Source organism: Dama dama, chromosome 9 (assembly GCF_033118175.1).
Source record: "Dama dama isolate Ldn47 chromosome 9, ASM3311817v1, whole genome shotgun sequence".
In the NCBI taxonomy this organism is placed as follows: domain Eukaryota; kingdom Metazoa; phylum Chordata; class Mammalia; order Artiodactyla; family Cervidae; genus Dama; species Dama dama.
The window spans coordinates 109465877-109487581 of record NC_083689.1 but is presented as its reverse complement, the minus strand read 5'-3'; the positions used below and the strand labels follow the sequence as shown (position 1 = coordinate 109487581).

Below are 21705 nucleotides of genomic sequence, written 5' to 3'. Positions count from 1 at the left end.
AAGTTGCATCCTTAATTAGTAAGTGGAATAGCTAGACCTGATTTCAGATCTTTCTAACGGCAAAGTCCATCTTCTTTTCTGGCTTCTTCCTGCAGGAAAGCAAACAAAACCTTTTATAGATAAGGCCAATATGCATTTGACCAGTATTTGAAATTACATTTCCATAAGTTGAATGCCTTGGAAATCACTGAGGGAGGAAAACTAACCTGAGATTTCAAGTAGGGAACCATGGTGGAGGCTGTGGCAGTCTTCATGCTGCTCTGGGAGAGAGCTGGCCTCTGGGTCTATAACCCGTCCAGGAGGGCAGAAGGCAAAGCGCAGCCAAGTGAGACGGAGTGAGAAGGGCGTGAAGATTCTGTGATACTCAGCAGTGCTCTCCTGGAAACGATGTAGTTACCCGAAATTATGTGATGAGAAGACACTACTTTTGTTGGTTTATTCATTTACTCAGACACTCATTCATTCATATTCTCTTAGCAATGGAAGAGCTCTTAGTAATATATTTGTACTATATGGTGTTATTGATTTTGAACTACCTTTTCTTATGAAAAAGTTAATCCACAGAAATGGAGCAGAATAAATAGCCCAGGTATTGTGATAACTATTTTATCAATGGGACATGCAGACTTTGAGACCTTAAATAATGTCCTAAAAATCACCACAGCTACTGAGTGTCCTAGGCACATTTAATTTCTTGTTTCAAATTGAATGCTCTTTCCATGATCTTGACCTGGTTAATAAGCAAGATACACACTGGGAATAGTATAAACGGAATTGTATACTGATTTCAATATCCAGAGATAATGGAAATCAAAGATATTTAAGAGTAGGTATATATCAAAAAAGGCTGGTGATAATGTTCTTTTTCTGAAATAGTGAAAATATAGCCCTCTTTTTTTAAAGGTCAGTATTAATTTTCTAGCACTTAGAGGCTACTTTGAGTCTTCATTTCATTATTTTGATGCTTACCTACTTGCATGATTTTCACCACATCCTTTTTACATATGTTTTGCCTGTTATTCTTTCTTATCCTTTCAGTCTTCTGCATTATTTACTCTGCCTTTTTCTGTTTTCCTTATTGCTTTAAACCTTTACTTGTTCAGTCTTAATCTTAAGATTGTTTTCATTTTTTCCACTGTAATTTTGTCTAGATAATGAAATCATTCAGTCAGTCATGTCTGACTCTTTGCGACCCTTTGGACTGTAACCCACCCGGCTTCTCTGTCCATGGGATTATTCAGGCAAGAAATACTGGAGTGGGTTGTCGCTTCCTCCTCCAGGGGATCTTCCTGACCCAGGGACTGAACCTGTGTCTCCTGTGTCTCCTGCATTGCAGGCAGATTCTTTACCCGCTGAGCCATCAAGGAAGCTGAGATAATGCAATAGTTAAGTCTTTAAATAGTAATTTCACTGTGCTAGCCCTGATCTTGGAATCCTAAAGAGGTTAGGTAGATGTTCATATGAAGAAAACATTTTTCATTCTTCATTTTCTACTGTAGGATCTACAGATATTTAAAATGAATCCTGAGTGACTAGTAATGAGCTGCTTGAAGATGGATAATATTAAATAAAACTGTAAAAACAAATAAAAGGAGGCAGTACCTAACTTAGTTATGAGAAAGAATTTTTAATATTAACATATTGTGAACACTAAAAAACATAATAAATGACATTGTGAAACTTACATCTTCATTTATTTTTACTGATTCCAGCTGAAGAAAATGTACCTTTAGCTGTTACAGAAGAAGATATAATTAAAAATCAGTCATGGATATTATTGGACACAAATAAGAAAATTCAGAAAATTGCTCTTACATGAATAAAAATTGCTTAGATATTGTGAAGGTTTTGTGTGTGTGTGTGTGTGTGTGTTTCTGTATTAGGACATAATTCAATATAAATCTAAATCCTGTAACATTTCCAATACAAGCTAACTATAAAGCCCTTTTTGTTTTTTACTTAACTCAGATTTCATGCTATAGAAATTTTCTGTTGACTTCAGGGAAAGTTTAGATTACACAGAGAGAAATGAAATTCTGACCTAATAAAACATCTATATTATCAATGCTTCAACTGATTGCTTACTTTCTTACTAAGTTAGTATTATAAATGCTTATGAAATTATTGTATGGGAAGTATACAGATTTAAAATAGAAATTATATCATTACATTTAAAAAATTTCAAGGCTAATTTCCGTCATGCTTAATAGTTTTTTGTTGTTGTTGAAAATTCTTGCTATGATTTTTAAAATCTTTTGAGAAAATGCATTTTTCTCCTTTAAAGCTTATTTTTATTTAATAGGAAGAATATTTCTTTCCTAGTCAAAGAAAATAAATATATATTTTACCTTTTATTTAATAATGCATTATTTTTCTCTCATTTAATTCTATGTTTTTACTTTTTTTTTTTTTATTTAAACAGGCGGAGATAAATGACCCAACTGATCCTTTCACAAGTTATAGTACAAAAGTGTCATCAAATACAGGGGATGAAAGTTTCTCCAAATATATAGGCTGGAGAATTGCCAGCGTGCTTTCCAAACTGTTCTTCCCTTCTGTGGATGCCTGTCTTCTTCCTCTGAAAAAACCACTGAAACGGTATCAAAGGAAAGATATGAACAAAACGCAGGATTCCATGAAGAAGACAGTCCTACGTTTTACTGTAAGGTAAGGTGATGCACTATTCAAAATATTTCTGTTATTCTAACATAGCATTTTGGAATCCTGTGAATTACCCATAATCATGTGCCACTTTATGTAACTCAGTTTTCCTTTTTTGATTCAAATCTTGGCTTCATCACCTTCTAGATATTTTATCTAGATATTTTATCATGAGCAAGTATTCCTTTCTCAGAAAGTGTTTCCTCGTGCTTAAAATAGGTATTATTGTGTAATATAAATCACTGTTTTATTAAAGTGAAAGCTTCTCTTCCATAGTGACCTACATTTGCCTAGTTCACCCCTATTTCTCCCTATTATTAATCACTGTGTATCCTTCCAAGGTCTATAAAATATTAATATAAGAAATGATGAGTACATTTTAAATTTTCTCTCCATTTTTGATTGTGGTTTATGGATTTCTTAAGTCTGTTTAGGAAAATTCTTTTCATTTTGAGATTAAAATATTGTCATATTTCTCCTAGTGTTTATTTTTCCTTTTTAAAAATTGCCTTACTGAGGTACGACTGATGTGCAAAACTGTACATATTTAATGCTTACAAACTGATAAGTATGCAGTTGGGAAACCATTATAGCACTTATGCCATAAGTCTATTCATCGCCTCAAAAATTTTCTTCTATTTTGTTATTATTCTTAAAAATAATTATTTTCAAGGTGCATTTGAATTTTAGTTAGAAATTTTTGTTTTAAGAAAACCTTTTTCTAACATTTCAAGTGACGTTCCTTGTTGTCACCATGTCCTAATCATGGTTTCAACTGCAGATAAGCTTGTGTAAACAATGCAGGAGGCCCTGACTTATTTTGACAAATCGGTATATGAGTAAAAATGGACTGGGTGATGTTGGCACTTTGTGTGACACTGGAGTTCCTAGTGTTATCATTTTAAGAAAATTGATGTCTTGATATTAATTCCAGTTAAGCTACACTTACAAATGGTGTTTGAGAGTGCTCTGACATTTAAACATGGATTATGGTTTGTACTCCCTCATTTAGGCTCTCACATTTTTATTAACAGCTTTAGTTTCCTTCCACTGGTCTATATTTTCTATATTTTCAGACGTGTTTTAATGATGCGAAGGTAAGTCAAAGTGGTGGTTTTGTAGCAGAGATGATATTAAAATAGCATATCTTTTCAATACTTTAATAGAAATTGAACTCATGGAGTTTCTTCCTCTCAATTTTAGGAGTGGGGTATGGAATCTTCTAGTACTTTTAAGGATTTGTTTTGGACACTTTAATGATGTGGATTTTTTTTTTTTTTTTTTTTGGTATGTGATGTGAAATGTTGATCTGTGTGATTATTCGATGTTCCAACAATGTTTATTGAGTAATCTATCTGCTGTCAACATTTTTGCTGATGTTAAATGTCTATCAAATACGAAATGCCCATTTATTTTCTTTTTCTATGTTCTAAAGTAATTTTACAATTACTTTAAAGGATAGTAAAGAACAGTGAGGGGAAAGGTAAAGAGACAGTGAAAAGGAGGATGGAGATGCGCCTGCTGGGACACATAAGTAAGGGGCTAGAGAGAGACAAGGACACAGGTCGGGAATGCTTTAAAGGGCAGAACAGAGAAATGAAAAGTAGGAGCAGGAAGGAAGGTGAAAGAGGTGGAAAGGAGGGGGAGAAGATACAAGCAGTGGCGAGCTGCGCTGAGGGTGGAAAGCACAGCGGGGATAGACCTGGGGAGGGGCCTGGGACCGGGAGGAGGCTCCGCCGGGTCGGAGAGAAGCGAGAGCCCGGGCCGGGCCGGGACCACAGAGCCCGCGGCGCCGCAGGCTTGGGGCAGTGTCTTCTCAGGGCCCACGCTTCGTTGCATAAGGGGGACTCATTCGTCACCCATCTGTGAAAAAACGATCTCCTTTACGCATTTTTACTTTTCCACAGCTCATTACAGCCTCTAAAAATCAGAGTCTCTGAGTCGAACGAGAGCCGAGCTGCCCTCCGGCAGAGGCCCCTCAGCGTGGCACAGGGCGCCTCTCACATCGCGCCCTTCTTGCCATAGAGCAGGGCACAGCGCCCCCTGGAGTTGTGCGTGTTACCAGCTCCAGTTAGGGGTGAACTCACCCCGGGGTGCAGCGGATGTGAGCGGAACAGGGCCTTCAAGACGAGGCTCAGTCAGGCCTGGCTGAACAGTCTTTACTGTCTATTAGGGGTTCATTGTTTTGCTCTGTACATTAAATTTGGGGGGGGGGGGGCGTTGCTTTTCATGGTACATGCTGTTGGATGCACGCTCGTTTTCCCCTCAGCATTTTTTAAAAAATGAGAAAATCATTGTTTCTTTACTATGGAACAGCAGCCCTAAACCGAGACATAGAATGCTTTCACTTCAAAACATAGTTGTTGTTTTTTCCTTTTCCCTCTTTGTCAGTAAAACTATCTTCAATCTACCTTAAGGCTGAGAATTCAGAACTCTGAAGATCAAATTTTCAAAAACCAGTCTCTACATTTATACTTTTTGGCTTCTGAGGTTTATTGGAGGTGTGTTTTCTAGGCTTATGCCTTGAATCCCTAAAAATTCACAAACGTAGTTATTTGCACTCATGTAAAGACTAGGAGAATATTGACTTAGAACTTTATCTCTGATTAGGCTTAGTTTGCTCACCAATTTTATATCACAAGACTTCATTCGTAAGACCGGCACCTGGAAGAGAGCCCAGATGAAACTCACAAGAATGGGCCGAGAACATCCGTAGGTGTACAGGCAGGACGTTTGACATAGCTGACTTCCTGAACAGAGCAGTCCTTCCAAAGGCTACTGCATTTCCTATGCAGCCTCCTTTATAAAAGGAGCCAGTTCCAAGGTAGAGGAACTCAGATTAGCTAACATTTACTGAATGGAGACAAGGTGGGAAAAGAAGGTTACTGCAATGTTGCATTGGGGAGGCTTTACTGGAGAGACCAGTAAAGAGTCTTGAGAGTCCCTTGGACTGCAAGGAGATCCAACCAGTCCATCCTAAAGGAGATCAGTCCTGAGTGTTCATTGGAAGGACTGATGTTGAAGCTGAAACCCCAATACTTAGGCCACCTGACGGAAAGAACTGACTCATTTGAAAAGACCCTGATGCTGGGAAAGATTGAAGGTGGGAGGAGAAGGGGATGACAGAGGATGAGCTGGTTGGATGGTACCACCAACTCAATGGACATGAGTTTAAGTAAACTCCGGGAGCTGGTGATGGGCAGGGAGGCCTGGCATGCTGCGGTTCATGGGGTCACAAAGAGTCGGACACGACTGAGCAACTGGACTTGCCTGAACTGGAGAGACCAGCGGTGAAGGGGCAACCGGTCCCCACCTCTCACTGTCCCCGGGAGGGATGCTGAGTCTGGGGAAGCAATTGGGTGTTCCACTGGATTTGCATTTTGAGGGGAGAGACACTGTCTGAATGCTACTCTACCTTTTAATATGAGTGAAAATTGCCTTCTCATGGAAGAGATTAATATTTGGGTTCGGTTACCAAGTCATCTGAGGTGGGCATGCATGCTAAGTCACTTCAGTTGTGTTTGAATCTGTGTGACCCCATGGACTGTAGCCCCCCAGGCTCCTCTGTCCATGGGATTCTCCAGGCAAGAATACTGGAGTGGATTACCATGCCCTCCTCCAGGGGATTTTCCTGACTCAGGGACTGAACCTGGGTCTCTTATATCACCTGACTGGCAGGCAGAGTCTTTACCACTAGCATCGCCTGGGAAGCCCCTGAGATGGGCATCAGCTGGAAATGTCAGATGCTCAGGACTTGGGCCCTTGGGAAGTGCTCTTAGTGGTTGTGATAGGAGGCCATTTGGCTCCTCAGAAGTTGGATGTACAAGGTAGGAGACTCTTAGAATCCTAGTTCTAGTAGACAAGTTGCCAGAGTATTCAAGATGAATCTCCAGTGTGAAAGTTAGGCAGTTCTGTTTGCCTCCCTACCTGAGTGCATTTTATAAACAAGGCGCCATGCTAAGCACTACCCTTAGATGCAGACATTATTTTATCCATTTTATATATCGTTAAAATCTCCATTTTGGAGACATGAATACAGAGAGATTAAGGAATTTGCCCACACACGTGTAACTGTTAAGTGCTCAAGTCTGAACTTAAACGAATGCATTCGGACTTCTGAGTCGACTGTGCGGATTTCTTCCCCTCGTGTGGACGTCATCTGATGGCAAATGCTTGAGCTGGTGTTAAAACAGCAACAGAAACAAACAAAACACTTATCTTGTCACGAGAAAAGACTTGTAAGTCATAAGAAAAGTCATAAGTCATAAGAAAAGACTTTCTTATAAATAGCTTTTGCAATTTCTGTACTTGGTTTTCAGCACTTGATTTTGATTGAGGAGCGTTTTAAAATTATCATCTCCTTAGCTGTGTGGGGTCACTGCTGCACTGGGCCGTCCTCAGCGGTGGCGGGCGGGGCGCGCTCCTCTCTGGGTGCGCGCTCCTCTCTGGGGGCGCGCGCCTCTCTGGGTGCGGGCTCCTCTCTGGGTGCGGGCTCCTCTCTGGGTGCGCGCGCCTCTCTGGGTGCGCGCTCCTCTCTGGGTGCGGGCTCCTCTCTGGGTGCGGGCTCCTCTCTGGGGGCGCGCGCCTCTCTGGGTGCGGGCTCCTCTCTGGGTGCGGGCTCCTCTCTGGGTGCGCGCTCCTCTCTGGGTGCGGGCTCCTCTCTGGGGGCGCGCGCCTCTCTGGGTGCGGGCTCCTCTCTGGGTGCGGGCTCCTCTCTGGGTGCGCGCGCCTCTCTGGGTGCGGGCTCCTCTCTGGGTGCGCGCGCCTCTCTGGGTGCGCGCTCCTCTCTGGGTGCGGGCTCCTCTCTGGGTGCGGGCTCCTCTCTGGGGGCGCGCGCCTCTCTGGGTGCGGGCTCCTCTCTGGGTGCGGGCTCCTCTCTGGGTGCGCGCTCCTCTCTGGGTGCGGGCTCCTCTCTGGGGGCGCGCGCCTCTCTGGGTGCGGGCTCCTCTCTGGGTGCGGGCTCCTCTCTGGGTGCGGGCTCCTCTCTGGGTGCGCGCCTCTCTGGGTGCGCGCCTCTCTGGGTGCGGGCTCCTCTCTGGGTGCGGGCTCCTCTCTGGGTGCGGGCTCCTCTCTGGGTGCGGGCTCCTCTCTGGGTGCGGGCTCCTCTCTGGGTGCGCGCTCCTCTCTGGGTGCGGGCTCCTCTCTGGGTGCGGGCTCCTCTCTGGGTGCGGGCTCCTCTCTGGGTGCGGGCTCCTCTCTGGGTGCGCGCGCCTCTCTGGGTGCGGGCTCCTCTCTGGGTGCGGGCTCCTCTCTGGGTGCGCGCGCCTCTCTGGGTGCGGGCTCCTCTCTGGGTGCGCGCGCCTCTCTGGGTGCGGGCTCCTCTCTGGGTGCGGGCTCCTCTCTGGGGGCGCGCGCCTCTCTGGGTGCGGGCTCCTCTCTGGGTGCGGGCGCCTCTCTGGGTGCGGGCTCCTCTCTGGGTGCGGGCTCCTCTCTGGGTGCGCGCCTCTCTGGGTGCGGGCTCCTCTCTGGGTGCGGGCTCCTCTCTGGGTGCGGGCTCCTCTCTGGGTGCGCGTGCCTCTCTGGGTGCGCGTGCCTCTCTGGGTGCGGGCTCCTCTCTGGGTGCGGGCTCCTCTCTGGGTGCGCGTGCCTCTCTGGGTGCGGGCTCCTCTCTGGGTGCGCGCGCCTCTCTGGGTGCGCGCGCCTCTCTGGGTGCGGGCTCCTCTCTGGGTGCGGGCTCCTCTCTGGGTGCGCGCGCCTCTCCGGGTGCGTGCGCCTCCTGGGTGCGCGTGCCTCTCTGGGTGCTGGCTCCTCTCTGGGTGCGCGCGCCTCTCTGGGTGCTCGCGCCTCTCTGGGTGCGGGCTCCTCTCTGGGTGCGGGCTCCTCTCTGGGTGCGCGCGCCTCTCCGGGTGCGTGCGCCTCCTGGGTGCGCACTCCTCTCTGGGTGCGGGCTCCTCTCTGGGTGCGGGCTCCTCTCTGGGTGCGCGTGCCTCTCTGGGTGCGGGCTCCTCTCTGGGTGCGCGCGCCTCTCTGGGTGCGGGCTCCTCTCTGGGGGCGCGCGCCTCTCTGGGTGCGGGCTCCTCTCTGGGTGCGGGCTCCTCTCTGGGTGCGGGCTCCTCTCTGGGTGCGCGCCTCTCTGGGTGCAGGCTCCTCTCTGGGTGTGGGCGCCTCTCTGGGTGCGGGCTCCTCTCTGGGTGCGGGCTCCTCTCTGGGGGCGCGCGCCTCTCTGGGTGCGGGCTCCTCTCTGGGTGCGGGCTCCTCTCTGGGTGCGGGCTCCTCTCTGGGTGCGCGCGCCTCTCTGGGTGCGGGCTCCTCTCTGGGTGCGCGTGCCTCTCTGGGTGCGGGCTCCTCTCTGGGTGCGCGCGCCTCTCTGGGTGCGGGCTCCTCTCTGGGGGCGCGCGCCTCTCTGGGTGCGGGCGCCTCTCTGGGTGCGGGCTCCTCTCTGGGGGCGGGCTCCTCTCTGGGTGCGGGCGCCTCTCTGGGTGCGGGCTCCTCTCTGGGGGCGCGCGCCTCTCTGGGTGCGGGCTCCTCTCTGGGTGCGGGCTCCTCTCTGGGTGCGCGCTCCTCTCTGGGTGCGGGCTCCTCTCTGGGTGCGGGCTCCTCTCTGGGGGCGCGCGCCTCTCTGGGTGCGGGCTCCTCTCTGGGTGCGCGCTCCTCTCTGGGTGCGGGCTCCTCTCTGGGTGCGGGCTCCTCTCTGGGTGCGGGCGCCTCTCTGGGTGCGGGCTCCTCTCTGGGGGCGCGCGCCTCTCTGGGTGCGGGCTCCTCTCTGGGTGCGGGCTCCTCTCTGGGTGCGGGCTCCTCTCTGGGTGCGGGCGCCTCTCTGGGTGCGGGCTCCTCTCTGGGGGCGCGCGCCTCTCTGGGTGCGGGCTCCTCTCTGGGTGCGGGCTCCTCTCTGGGTGCGGGCTCCTCTCTGGGGGCGCGCGCCTCTCTGGGGGCGGGCTCCTCTCTGGGGGCGCGCGCCTCTCTGGGTGCGCGCGCCTCTCTGGGTGCGGGCTCCTCTCTGGGTGCGCGCGCCTCTCTGGGTGCGGGCTCCTCTCTGGGTGCGGGCTCCTCTCTGGGTGCGGGCTCCTCTCTGGGGGCGCGCGCCTCTCTGGGTGCGGGCTCCTCTCTGGGGGCGCGCGCCTCTCTGGGTGCGGGCTCCTCTCTGGGGGCGCACGCCTCTCTGGGTGCGGGCTCCTCTCTGGGTGCGCGCTCCTCTCTGGGTGCGCGCGCCTCTCTGGGTGCGGGCTCCTCTCTGGGTGCGGGCTCCTCTCTGGGTGCGGGCTCCTCTCTGGGGGCGCGCGCCTCTCTGGGTGCGGGCTCCTCTCTGGGTGCGGGCTCCTCTCTGGGTGCGGGCTCCTCTCTGGGGGCGCGCGCCTCTCTGGGTGCGGGCTCCTCTCTGGGTGCGCGCTCCTCTCTGGGTGCGCGCGCCTCTCTGGGTGCGGGCTCCTCTCTGGGTGCGGGCTCCTCTCTGGGTGCGGGCTCCTCTCTGGGGGCGCGCGCCTCTCTGGGTGCGGGCTCCTCTCTGGGTGCGGGCTCCTCTCTGGGTGCGGGCTCCTCTCTGGGTGCGCGCGCCTCTCTGGGTGCGGGCTCCTCTCTGGGTGCGCGCGCCTCTCTGGGTGCGGGCTCCTCTCTGGGTGCGGGCTCCTCTCTGGGTGCGCGCGCCTCTCTGGGTGCGGGCTCCTCTCTGGGTGCGCGCGCCTCTCTGGGTGCGGGCTCCTCTCTGGGTGCGGGCTCCTCTCTGGGTGCGGGCGCCTCTCTGGGTGCGCGCGCCTCTCTGGGTGCGGGCTCCTCTCTGGGTGCGCGCGCCTCTCTGGGTGCGGGCTCCTCTCTGGGTGCGGGCTCCTCTCTGGGTGCGGGCTCCTCTCTGGGTGCGCGCGCCTCTCTGGGTGCGGGCTCCTCTCTGGGTGCGCGCGCCTCTCTGGGTGCGGGCTCCTCTCTGGGTGCGGGCTCCTCTCTGGGTGCGGGCTCCTCTCTGGGTGCGCGCGCCTCTCTGGGTGCGGGCTCCTCTCTGGGTGCGCGCGCCTCTCTGGGTGCGGGCTCCTCTCTGGGTGCGGGCTCCTCTCTGGGTGCGGGCTCCTCTCTGGGTGCGCGCGCCTCTCTGGGTGCGGGCTCCTCTCTGGGTGCGCGCTCCTCTCTGGGTGCGCGCGCCTCTCTGGGTGCGGGCTCCTCTCTGGGTGCGGGCTCCTCTCTGGGTGCGGGCTCCTCTCTGGGTGCGGGCTCCTCTCTGGGGGCGCGTGCCTCTCTGGGTGCGGGCTCCTCTCTGGGTGCGGGCTCCTCTCTGGGTGCGCGCGCCTCTCTGGGTGCGGGCTCCTCTCTGGGTGCGCGCGCCTCTCTGGGTGCGCGCGCCTCTCTGGGTGCGGGCTCCTCTCTGGGTGCGCGCGCCTCTCTGGGTGCGGGCTCCTCTCTGGGTGCGGGCTCCTCTCTGGGTGCGGGCTCCTCTCTGGGTGCGGGCTCCTCTCTGGGTGCGCGCGCCTCTCTGGGTGCGGGCTCCTCTCTGGGTGCGCGCGCCTCTCTGGGTGCGGGCGCCTCTCTGGGTGCGGGCTCCTCTCTGGGTGCGCGCGCCTCTCTGGGTGCGGGCTCCTCTCTGGGTGCGGGCTCCTCTCTGGGTGCGGGCTCCTCTCTGGGTGAGGGCTCCTCTCTGGGTGCGCGCGCCTCTCTGGGTGCGGGCTCCTCTCTGGGTGCGGGCTCCTCTCTGGGTGCGGGCTCCTCTCTGGGTGCGGGCTCCTCTCTGGGTGCGCGCTCCTCTCTGGGTGCGGGCTCCTCTCTGGGTGCGGGCTCCTCTCTGGGTGCGCGCGCCTCTCTGGGTGCGGGCTCCTCTCTGGGTGCGCGCTCCTCTCTGGGTGCGCGCGCCTCTCTGGGTGCGGGCTCCTCTCTGGGTGCGGGCTCCTCTCTGGGTGCGGGCTCCTCTCTGGGTGCGGGCTCCTCTCTGGGTGCGCGCCTCTCTGGGTGCGGGCTCCTCTCTGGGTGCGGGCTCCTCTCTGGGTGCGCGCTCCTCTCTGGGTGCGGGCTCCTCTCTGGGTGCGCGCCTCTCTGGGTGCGGGCTCCTCTCTGGGTGCGGGCTCCTCTCTGGGTGCGCGCGCCTCTCTGGGTGAGGGCTCCTCTCTGGGTGCGCGCGCCTCTCTGGGTGAGGGCTCCTCTCTGGGTGAGGGCTCCTCTCTGGGTGCGCGCGCCTCTCTGGGTGCGCGCGCCTCTCTGGGTGCGGGCTCCTCTCTGGGTGCGCGCTCCTCTCTGGGGGCGCGCGCCTCTCTGGGTGCGGGCTCCTCTCTGGGTGCGCGCTCCTCTCTGGGTGCGCGCGCCTCTCTGGGTGCGGGCTCCTCTCTGGGTGCGCGCTCCTCTCTGGGTGCGGGCTCCTCTCTGGGTGCGGGCTCCTCTCCGGGTGCGCGCGCCTCTCCGGGTGCGTGCGCCTCCTGGGTGCGCGCGCCTCTCCGGGTGCGGGCTCCTCTCTGGGTGCGCGCCTCCTGGGTGCGCGCGCCTCTCTGCGGGGGCTTCTCCCGCTGCAGAGCCGGCTCGCGGCCGCGGGCTTCTGCAGCTGCGGCTGGCGGCTCCAGTGTGCTGGCTCAGTAGCTGTGCTGAGCTTCGCTGCCCTGCCACTTGTGGAGCTTTGCAAGATGAGGGATCACACCTGTGTGCCCTGCATGGCAAGGCAGATTCTTAACCACTGGGCCGCCGGGGAGGCCCTAAGGAACATTTGTTTTTCCTGTGTCCTGCATCTCTCTATGGAGAAGGCGACGGCACCCCACTCCAGTGCTCTTGCCCGGAGAATCCCAGGAACGGGGCAGTCTGGTGGGCTGCAGTCCATGGGGTCCCTACGAGTCAGACACGACTGAGCGACCTCACTTTCTTTCACTTTTCACTTTCCCGCTTTGGAAAAGGAAATGGCAACCCACTCCAGAGTTCTTGCCTGCAGAATCCCAGGGACCGGGGAGCCTGGTGGGCTGCTGTCTACGGGGTCGCACAGAGTCGGACACGACTGAAGCGACTAAGCAGCAGCATCTCTCTAGGTTAATATTAGGAAATCTGTGTCAAAGAGGAGGCGTTTTCTATTAAGTAGTACGATTTTTGGCTAAAGCCAATGGAGGAAAAAAGTATATATATAAATATATTATAAAATATATTATCAATATATTATATATTATTTTATTAAATAAATACATGTTAATTTATTTTATATATTAATTTATTTTATGGATTTATATGTTTATATATTATATAAATATAATTAAATATATTATTATATAAATAAATATATAATATATATATATATATTTGAAGAGAGGGAGATATTTTAGAAAGGATAGCTCCAAAGGATTCTTAAATGAAATGCCTTAAACACATCTGTCTAGTTCTGCTTCATGCAGGGGAAAAATGCCTGTGCCTCCTTTATAGAATATCAAGTATGTTTGTCTTATAGCCTTTTCTCCCCCTGATTGATTTAGAGTAAGTTACTTAACTTCTTTGAGCCTGAGGCTGCTAATCTTTAAAAATGTAAAAGCTGTGCGTTCTTCTCAGGCTTGTCCTTAGGAGAGAAGGAGGGAATGTGCGTAATGAGTCTGGACAGGCGCTTTCTGACCACCTGTCAGAGCAAATGTTCCTCCCAACTAGCCCAGTTTTCCCTAGGCTGTCTCTAGGTATGAATTTAAATGGTAGGGAGAATACAGAGCTCCTAACACAGGTGGTATATTCCTTCAGTGAGCATTAACTGGGCATCTCTGTGTGCAGGCACTGTTAGGCCCTAGGAAGACAGAGACAAACTCTGCTTAAAAGTGTAATTGACGGTTCCTGTTCAGAATGACGACTGTGTTTCCAGCATATTGGATTTCCACCATAAAGACATGTGGAACTTTGCGCCCACAGTTTTCTATTTTCTGTGTCTTCAGTTATTCAGTACAATTCAGTATACCTGACTTATATTAGACTTTAATAAATAATTATTGACTAACCAATGCCAGCAGAAGGGCACAGCATGTGCCGAGCCTCCACGGGTGAAACACATCAAGGAGCGTTTGAGGAACTTGAACAGTGGTGCGGCTGGGTCACTGAGACCGAGGGGGATGAAGCTGGAGAGCTGCTCAGTGTTTTCAGCTTTGGCTTAGGAGGCACAAGAAGGCACTGGATGTGTGTTATGTGGCAGAGTAGGGAGTGAGGGGTGGAGTTTGTGCGCGCATGTGTTTGAGGTTGTGACATGATCATAGGTGTGATGTGCCCTGGGCAAGTTGCTTGACTTCTCTGAATCTGAGTGTCTTTGTCTAGAAAATGAGGGTAATTGTAGCACCTTTCTTGTTGGTGCTGATGAGAAATGAATGAGATAGTCAACTAAAAGTGTTTCCTATAGTACTTGACCACAAAATGTTCATTATTAGTATATTAATAAATATATAATGGCATAATTATAAATATACCAAATTTGCTGATATATTGATCAATATATTAATTTTTCAAAAGTATTTATTTTGCCTGTGCTGAGTCTTAGCTGTAGCTCATGGGATCTTCACAGTAGCAGGAGGGCTTCTTATTGATAATTGTGGCATGCATGCTGGATCTAGTTTCCTGACCCGGGGTTTAACCTGGGCCCCTTGCATTGTGAGCATGCACTTACCCACGGGGCCACCAGGGAAGCCCCTAAGTGTATTAATTTGATCATGTATTGTAACCATTTTCACTGTTTCCATTGTTGGCTCTGTTACATTGGAAAAGTGCACATGTCACTTTTGCAATATAGCACACACTAGGTCTTCCCTGGTGGCAGAGGTTAAAGCGTCTGCCTGCAATGCGGGAGACCTGGGTTCAGTCCCTGGGTCAGGAAGATCCCCTGGAGGAGGAAATGGCAACCCACTCCAGTATTCTTGCCTGGAGAAGGCCATGGACGGAGGAGCCTGGTGGGCTACAGGCCATGGGGTCACAAAGTTGGACACGAATGAGTGACTTAACTAACCTAACACACTAAGTTGGTGGCAATTAAATGGAAAGGAGGAAAATGGATTGCATGGGATTTGGTACAAAAAGCATTAGAATTTGATGATGATTAGAAAGAAGAGTGGCAGGAGGTGTGGGGAGGAAAGTGTCTTTTCCAGCCTGAGCACCAAGTCTGCTAGTGGTGCGGTTCAAGAAGTGAGAAGCGATGGGTAAGGTAAAGTTGTGCTTGGGGGTAAGGGAAGATACTGAAGTAGAAGCCATGCTTTTGACTTCTTTAAGTGGAGAAGTCACACAGGCAGTGAGTCTCACAGTTCTGTGTGTGATTCAGGGACGAAGTCTGGGCTGAGTCATTGAGTGAAGGTGAAGACTAAGGTCACGGGCACAAGCGACCATGCACGTGGTAAAGTGCATCATGAAGGGAGAGGAGGACCTGGGGTGGAATTTTGAGGAATGCCACCAGTTAACATCTGAAAGGAAGAGGGTGATAGCAAAATGCAGAGCAAACCGAACCTTAGGTATAGCCAGAAAGGGTGGGTGATTTATAACAACTTGAGAAAAATTTATGGAAGGTTCTGATAACTAACTAGTATATGTGTGCGTGCACAGTCACTTAGTCATGTCCAGTTCTTTGTGACCCTTGGACTGTAGCCCACCAGGCTCCTCTGCCCTTGGGATTATCCTGGCAAGAATACTGGAATGGGTGGCCATTTCCTCCTCCGGGGATCTTCCCGATCTAGGGACAGAATCCATGTCTCCTGTGGCTGCTGCATTGGCAGATGGATTCTTTACCATTAAGCCACCTGGGAAACCCAATTAGTATGTAATAATGCTTTAATAATTTAAGTGTATGGAGATGTTGATTTCAAAGATAGAGGAGAATTTTCAAAATAATCTACCGTGACAGCAATAGAATCTCTCTCTGAGTATTCCTGAGCATCGCTTTCTGCTCACTACACAAAAAATATAAATCCAGGTCGATGACAAAAGAATTGCAAATAGCTGATGACTCATATTTCCAAAGACCTTGCAGTATCCACCTAATGAGGAAAAGAGTTAAGTGCCAAACCAACGCATGAAACTTTTGAAGTTTGTAGACAAGATCCGTTGGTCAGGGAGGGCAGTAATACCATCAACTGTATATATGTATATCTTTGACAGAAATGGATTTCTAACCTCTAAAGAAATACTTGCATGTATCAAAATTCGAAGAAATAACAAAGTTAGATTATCACTTAGAAACAAATCTTAATGGTCTTTCTAGTTATTTCATGGGCTTATAAGGCCTTTTAAACGTTTTCCCACTCTTTCCATTTAAAAAAAAATTAGATTCGTTAATGCTATATTTATATCATGAGCAATGGTGCAGTGTGTCTCTTCTATCGGTTTATCCAACAACCAAAGACCAAGAGATATATTTAAGAGATTAATTTCTCCTTATCATGCTTTTAGGTCCAGGACTTCAGGTTCTCCATTTTCAATTGGGGAAGTAAAACTCAGACCAGACGAGTTAAACAGACTAGGTGAAGTTCATGCCAAGGACTGCAGGGAAATCAGAGGTCTCAGAGCAGATTCAGAAGGTCCTCCAAACAGGCCCTGGACGTTCTGTAGCATGGAACCCAGTGGGGAGAGCAGGGACTAGGAAGAGGACCTGATGGAAGGTACCAGTCAGGAGAGTGAGGGACAGTGCTGCGGATGCATGAAAAGTGTGTAACACATCTGTTTCATGTGTGTCTTCATTATCTCGAAACTACAGTGCTGCCACATTTCTAGAGTTTCTGCATTTGTTCATACATTTGGTGCATGCTGCATGTGTTTTTCTTACCAAAACTTAATTTTCACATTGTGAATTCCTCTTTATTTATTTTTTCTTTCATCTTCTGCCTCCTTCTTAAAAGAGTGCATCTATATCCAATACTAATCATGCTTTATGTCTTTAATAAATTGTCATATCCATTTATCATTCTGAACAACTTCCAACTTCAACGCCAGCTCTGTCACTGCAATCTAAGATCAGTAATTGCTGAGCATCTATCATATCTGAAGTGATATGTCACTAAATTCTTGGCTATTCACAATAGTTCACTAGCCCGAGTCTTGTCAAGTTAGAACTAATGGCGATTGGTCCCCTTTCTGTTTTATCTTTTCCTGCATCAAGCTATTCAGAGGAAAATGCCTATCTTTAATTATAATTTTACTAAACCATTTATACAAGCAAACCAACACTGCCACACAGAGGTCTAAGCACAGCTGGCTGACAAATCAATCACCGATTAGCATACTGATATCTAGCAGGGAAACCTTGTGATAAGTGAATTATAGCAAAAAAAAAAAAAAAAAGCCACATGTAATGCTTTCTGTAGTGTCTTTTCTTGCTGGGCTATAAATAGCATATGTTACAGCTAGTAGGATTGTTCAGGAGTCCCTGTCTAAAGGACAAGCATTAAATTAAAAAAAAAAATGACATACTCATCCTCACAAATTCCCAAAAACCTATGGGTTTTATTCCTGTAATGTTCACCTTATGTCCATGGATAAAATATAGGAAGAAGGACAACGAACAGTGAATTCCACCTGGCACTCAGACAACTTCCCCAACAGAACCGTGTCTGGTTGGGAGAGGAGCCTGGGGAGTGACCCGGCCCATGGCCTTGGGCAGATCATTAGCTGGGGGTCTGGGCAGCGCCTGTCTGTTAACATCTGCCTGTTGACTTCTGAGGAGTTTTAGTCAAGTTGTTACCATTGCTCAGTCGCTCAGTTGTGTCCAGCTCTTTGCAACCCCATGAACTGCAGCACGCCAGGCCTCCCTGTCCCTCACCAACACCTGGAGTCCACCCAAACCCATGTCCATTGACTTGGTGATGCCATCCAATCACTCATCCTCTGTCGTCCCCTTCTCCTCCTGCCCTCAGTCTTTCCCAGCATCAGGGTCTTTCCCAAGAGTCAGCTCTTCCCATCAGGTGGCCAAAGTATTGGAGCTTCAGCTGCAGCATCAGTCCTTCCAATGAACACCCAGGACTGATCTCCTTTAGGATGGACTGGTTGGATCTCCTTGCAGTCCAAGGGCGTCTCTAGCGTCTTCCCCGGCATATCAGCATGTCACAGCAGTGGTGGGGGAGGAGCCAAGGGGCCAGCAGAAGTGGCGGCACAAGCAGCGTAAAACCAAAACCAACTGGACAGGCCCAGGCTTCTTAAATCAGCAAGACCCTCTGCTTCGTTCAGAAAAGCTGCCAACGTTCCTGTGTTCATCTGGCTGTCCTCAGTCATCGTCGAGCACTTCGCTGTCGCACAGAGTTCTAAACACAGCTGGCCAAGAATCGCGCACACGGTGAGCATCCTGATGTCAGAGACAGGGGAGGTGACAAGTGCGTGCATGTAACAGGAGATGTCAGGTAAAACAATTCACAAGTTTCCTTTGCCGCTTCTCTTGTTCCAGTCTATGTACGACTCTATTAGTGGTCCCAGTGTATGAAAATCTCTAAATTCTTGATGTTAGAAAGTCCATCAATTTTATACATGGTCCCAGATACAACTGGTGAATAAGTACTACTACTATAAATTCTTTTCACTCCTGGCTCAAGAAGCAGTCACTTTAGCCTTGTATTTCAGAGTTGTGTTGCCACGAGGTCAGATACATTCAGATACGTTCAGGAGTATGATAAAGTGATAAGCCCCAAGTCATGGTGATTTGGCTAGAAGATATGAAAAAGAAGCATATAATCGTTTGTGGGGAGAATCTACAGACAGGACAGTCTGGGAAAGAAGATACTGAAGCAGAAACTCTAAGAGAGTTCTCAAGAAGGCGTTTTCTTTCTTCCCTTTGCATAGGCAGGGATGCATCTAATCTAACCATGACTCAGTGGGATTTCCAGTCATCAGAAACGGAAATTATTCCCACTCATATGCTGTGTTGCTGAGCAAGCCTCACTGTCAGAAAGCCGTTCCACTTCAATTGTGGCTCTATCATACCGCGTGAATGGGAAGTGGACAGTTCACTTGATTGATGTAGACATTCGAAGGTGGCAGTTCAGACCCTTGAAATTCCCTTTAGGACCTGAATGATCCTATGGGGCTGTCTCAGTGACTCACAGCAATGGGATCGTAGGTTCTTTTCCCTCCAGTGTGTGGGCAGCCACCTCCAATACTTTTCTCAGCCCAGTTGCATTTAGATTCTGTGGGGACTAAAATGATGAGAGGTAAAATTGAGGATAAAACATATCACTATTTTCAAGTTCAAGTAGATTTTCAAAATAACTAGACAACAATCTCAGGAAAAGCAAGCAGGCACCAAACAGAAAACAAAAGATCTTCATCACCACCACAGCAACAAGGTAAGGTTGGTAGAGAAAGCAGGTCAGTTTAACAGGAACTGGAGCCTGTAGGAGTGAGAGAAGGTGCGCTTCTCATTTTGTGTGGCTGGGACCACAAAAGATGACTGTGGTTGGCACTGCCTTGGTAGAAAACAAGTTATGTTAGTAACAGTCATTGAGGGTGAAACTAGCCCAGAAAAATGAATGTTTTCTATGTTTTAATGATCAAGAAATTCAATCTGATTTGGTCACACAAGTAGGTAGCAACGTCGTACCAACCAGATCCCTCCGCCTCTCGTATTTCCTTTAGTCTTCACCATTCCCGTCCCCCTGCTTAAATTCTGGTAGGCATTTGAACAGAATAACAAAAGGAGAATGGTTTTATTTTCTGTAATTATGTGAATCTCAGAATACCTGTTTGAGAACCTCTGGGGGTATTGCAGGCCTCTTGTTTCATCCATACGTGAAAAACTCCCGTAGTTTTCATAGAGAGGTAATTGTGTCGTTGTTATTCACTTAAGTTGTGTACAACTCTTTTGCGACCCCCTGGACTGTAGTCCACCGGGCACCTTTGTCCATGGGATTTCCCAGGCAAGAATACTGGAGTGGGTTTCCATTTCCTTCCCCAGGGAACTTTGCCGACCCAGGGAAGGAACCCGCGTCTCCTGCTTGGCAGGCGGGTTCTTTTACCTTTGAGCCACTAGGGAAAAGTCCTTCATGTTGAGGTGGCAACACTCTAATAGTTGAAATAGACTCTTTTAAGGGTACATGAACAGGATTTGACTAAAATTTGTTAAATTTCCGGAACTAAAATCTTTAGGAATTCTTGAATGAAAATAAATGCCTCATCATATTTATGTGGCAATTTTTCAATGATCTGTGATGGTACAGCTAGGCTTTCCCCTACCCCAGTACCAGCATCTCTCTTTGAAAGTCCAGCATTTTAAGTTTAGAAGTAACTGCTTACCTCTGCTCAAGAAGCTGTATTAAAATGTGTCCTCTGTACTTATTTTTTCTGATTGGTCTTCTATAGCTTTGCATCTCAAAGGAGAATTTTAATAGAGGATAGTAAAATGTTCCATGTGGCACAGTGGTGAACAACCCACCTCCCAGTGTAGGAGATGCAAGAGATGCAGGTTCGATCCCTGGGTCGGGAGGATCCCCTGGAGAAGGGCATGGAATTGCACGCTAGTGTCCTTTCCTGGAGAATCCCACGGACAGAGGAACCTGGTGGGCTACGGTCCGTCGGATCGCAAAGAGTCGGACAGGACTGAGCATGCACAGCACAGACAATAAAATGTCCACATTATGAGATTAAAACTAGTGCAAAAATCTACACTACATAATTGAAATGGTCCTATCTAAAATAACCATTATATCTAAAGATAGATAAATAGCTATTTTCATTTATAGCTGAATACATGCACCGTGTTTCATGCTTACAAATTGCTTGATTGATTTAAGCTTATAAACTGCCAAGATAGTCTAAGGAATGCAGTGTATGACTTGGAAATAAGAAATAGGGAGAAGGAAGGAAAAAATAGACACACATAAAGGATTGATTATCCCACGTTCTTATACAAGAGTATAAGAACATGACTCTTATTTAAGAGTTGATCCCTTGCATACTTGAATCCTTAAATCTTAGTATCATTTTCCTCTTTAAAAAGTGGCATGGCTCCATTTAATACTCAATACTTAATTTGACAGCTACAAAGATTAGTATTTTTAAAGCAGAAGATAAGGTGAAAGAGAAACATTTGCTGTGCATTCAGCAGGAAAGATTGGGTCCTGCTGTGTAGTTTCGAATTGCAGGGCTAGAATAATGGGCTTATGGAAAAGAACAAATGTCTTGACTGAATTTATCCTGTAGATTTTCAACCTAGGCAAACTGGAGCAATTTAGGCATATAGCTGGAGCAGCTGGGTGAAAAGTGAAATAACTCATACAATTAATTTGTTAGTGAGGTTTGTAACTTATAGCCATTTTTATGTTGGTCTCTTGGTCCCTTGATACTTTTGAACTGTGATGTTAGAGAAGACTCTTGAGAGTCCCTTGGACTGCAAGGAGATCCAACCAGTCCATCCTAAAGGAAATCAGTCCTGAGTGTTGATTGGAGGGACTGATGTTGAAGCTGAAACTCCAATACTTTGGCCACCTGATGAGAAGAACTGACTCATTTGAAAAGACCCTAATGCTGGGAAAGATTGAGGGTGGGAGGAGAAGGGGATAACAGAGGATGAGATGGCTGGCTGGCATCACCCACTCAATGGACATGCGTTTGGGTAAACTCCAGGAGTTGGTGATGGACATGGTGGCCTGGTGTGCTGCAGTTCATGGGGTTGCAGAGTCAGACAAGACTGAGCGACTGAACTGACTGACTTGGTTCCTTTGTTGTTCAGTCGCTCAGTCGTGTCCAACTCTGTGACCCCATGGACTGCAGCACACCAGGCCTCCCTGTCCATCACCAACTCCTGGAGTTTACCCAAACTCATGTCCATTGAGTCGGTGATGCCATCCAACCATCTCATCCTCTGTCATCCCCTTCTCCTCCCACCTTCAACCTTTCCCAGCATCAGGGTCTTTTCAAATGAGTCAGCTCTTCACATCAGGTGGACAAAAGATTGGAGTTTCAGCTTCAGTGACAGTCCTTCCAGTGAATACTCAGTGCTAAGTCACTTCAGTCATGACTGACTCTTTGAGACCCCATGGGCTGTAGCCCGCCAGGCTCCTCTGTCCATGGGATTCTTCAGGCAAGAATACTGGAGTGGGTTGCCATTTCCTTCTCCAGAATGAATATTCAGGGTTGATGTCTTTTAGGACTGACTGGTTTGATCTCCTTGCATTACACGGGACTCTCAAGAGTCTTCTCTAACACCACAGTTCAAAGGCATAAATTCTTTGG

At 49.1% G+C, this 21705-nt stretch overlaps 1 protein-coding gene across 1 annotated transcript in view; it reads left to right on the top strand.

Annotated features, from left to right (window-relative positions):
- TMEM232 (transmembrane protein 232) overlaps window positions 1–21705 on the top strand; it is a 249098-nt gene that overhangs the window by 134081 nt on the left and 93312 nt on the right. The window contains exon 11 of the mRNA XM_061149508.1: window positions 2423–2667. Within this exon, the coding sequence (XP_061005491.1) occupies window positions 2423–2667 (245 nt within the window). The remainder of the gene's footprint in view (window positions 1–2422; window positions 2668–21705) is intronic.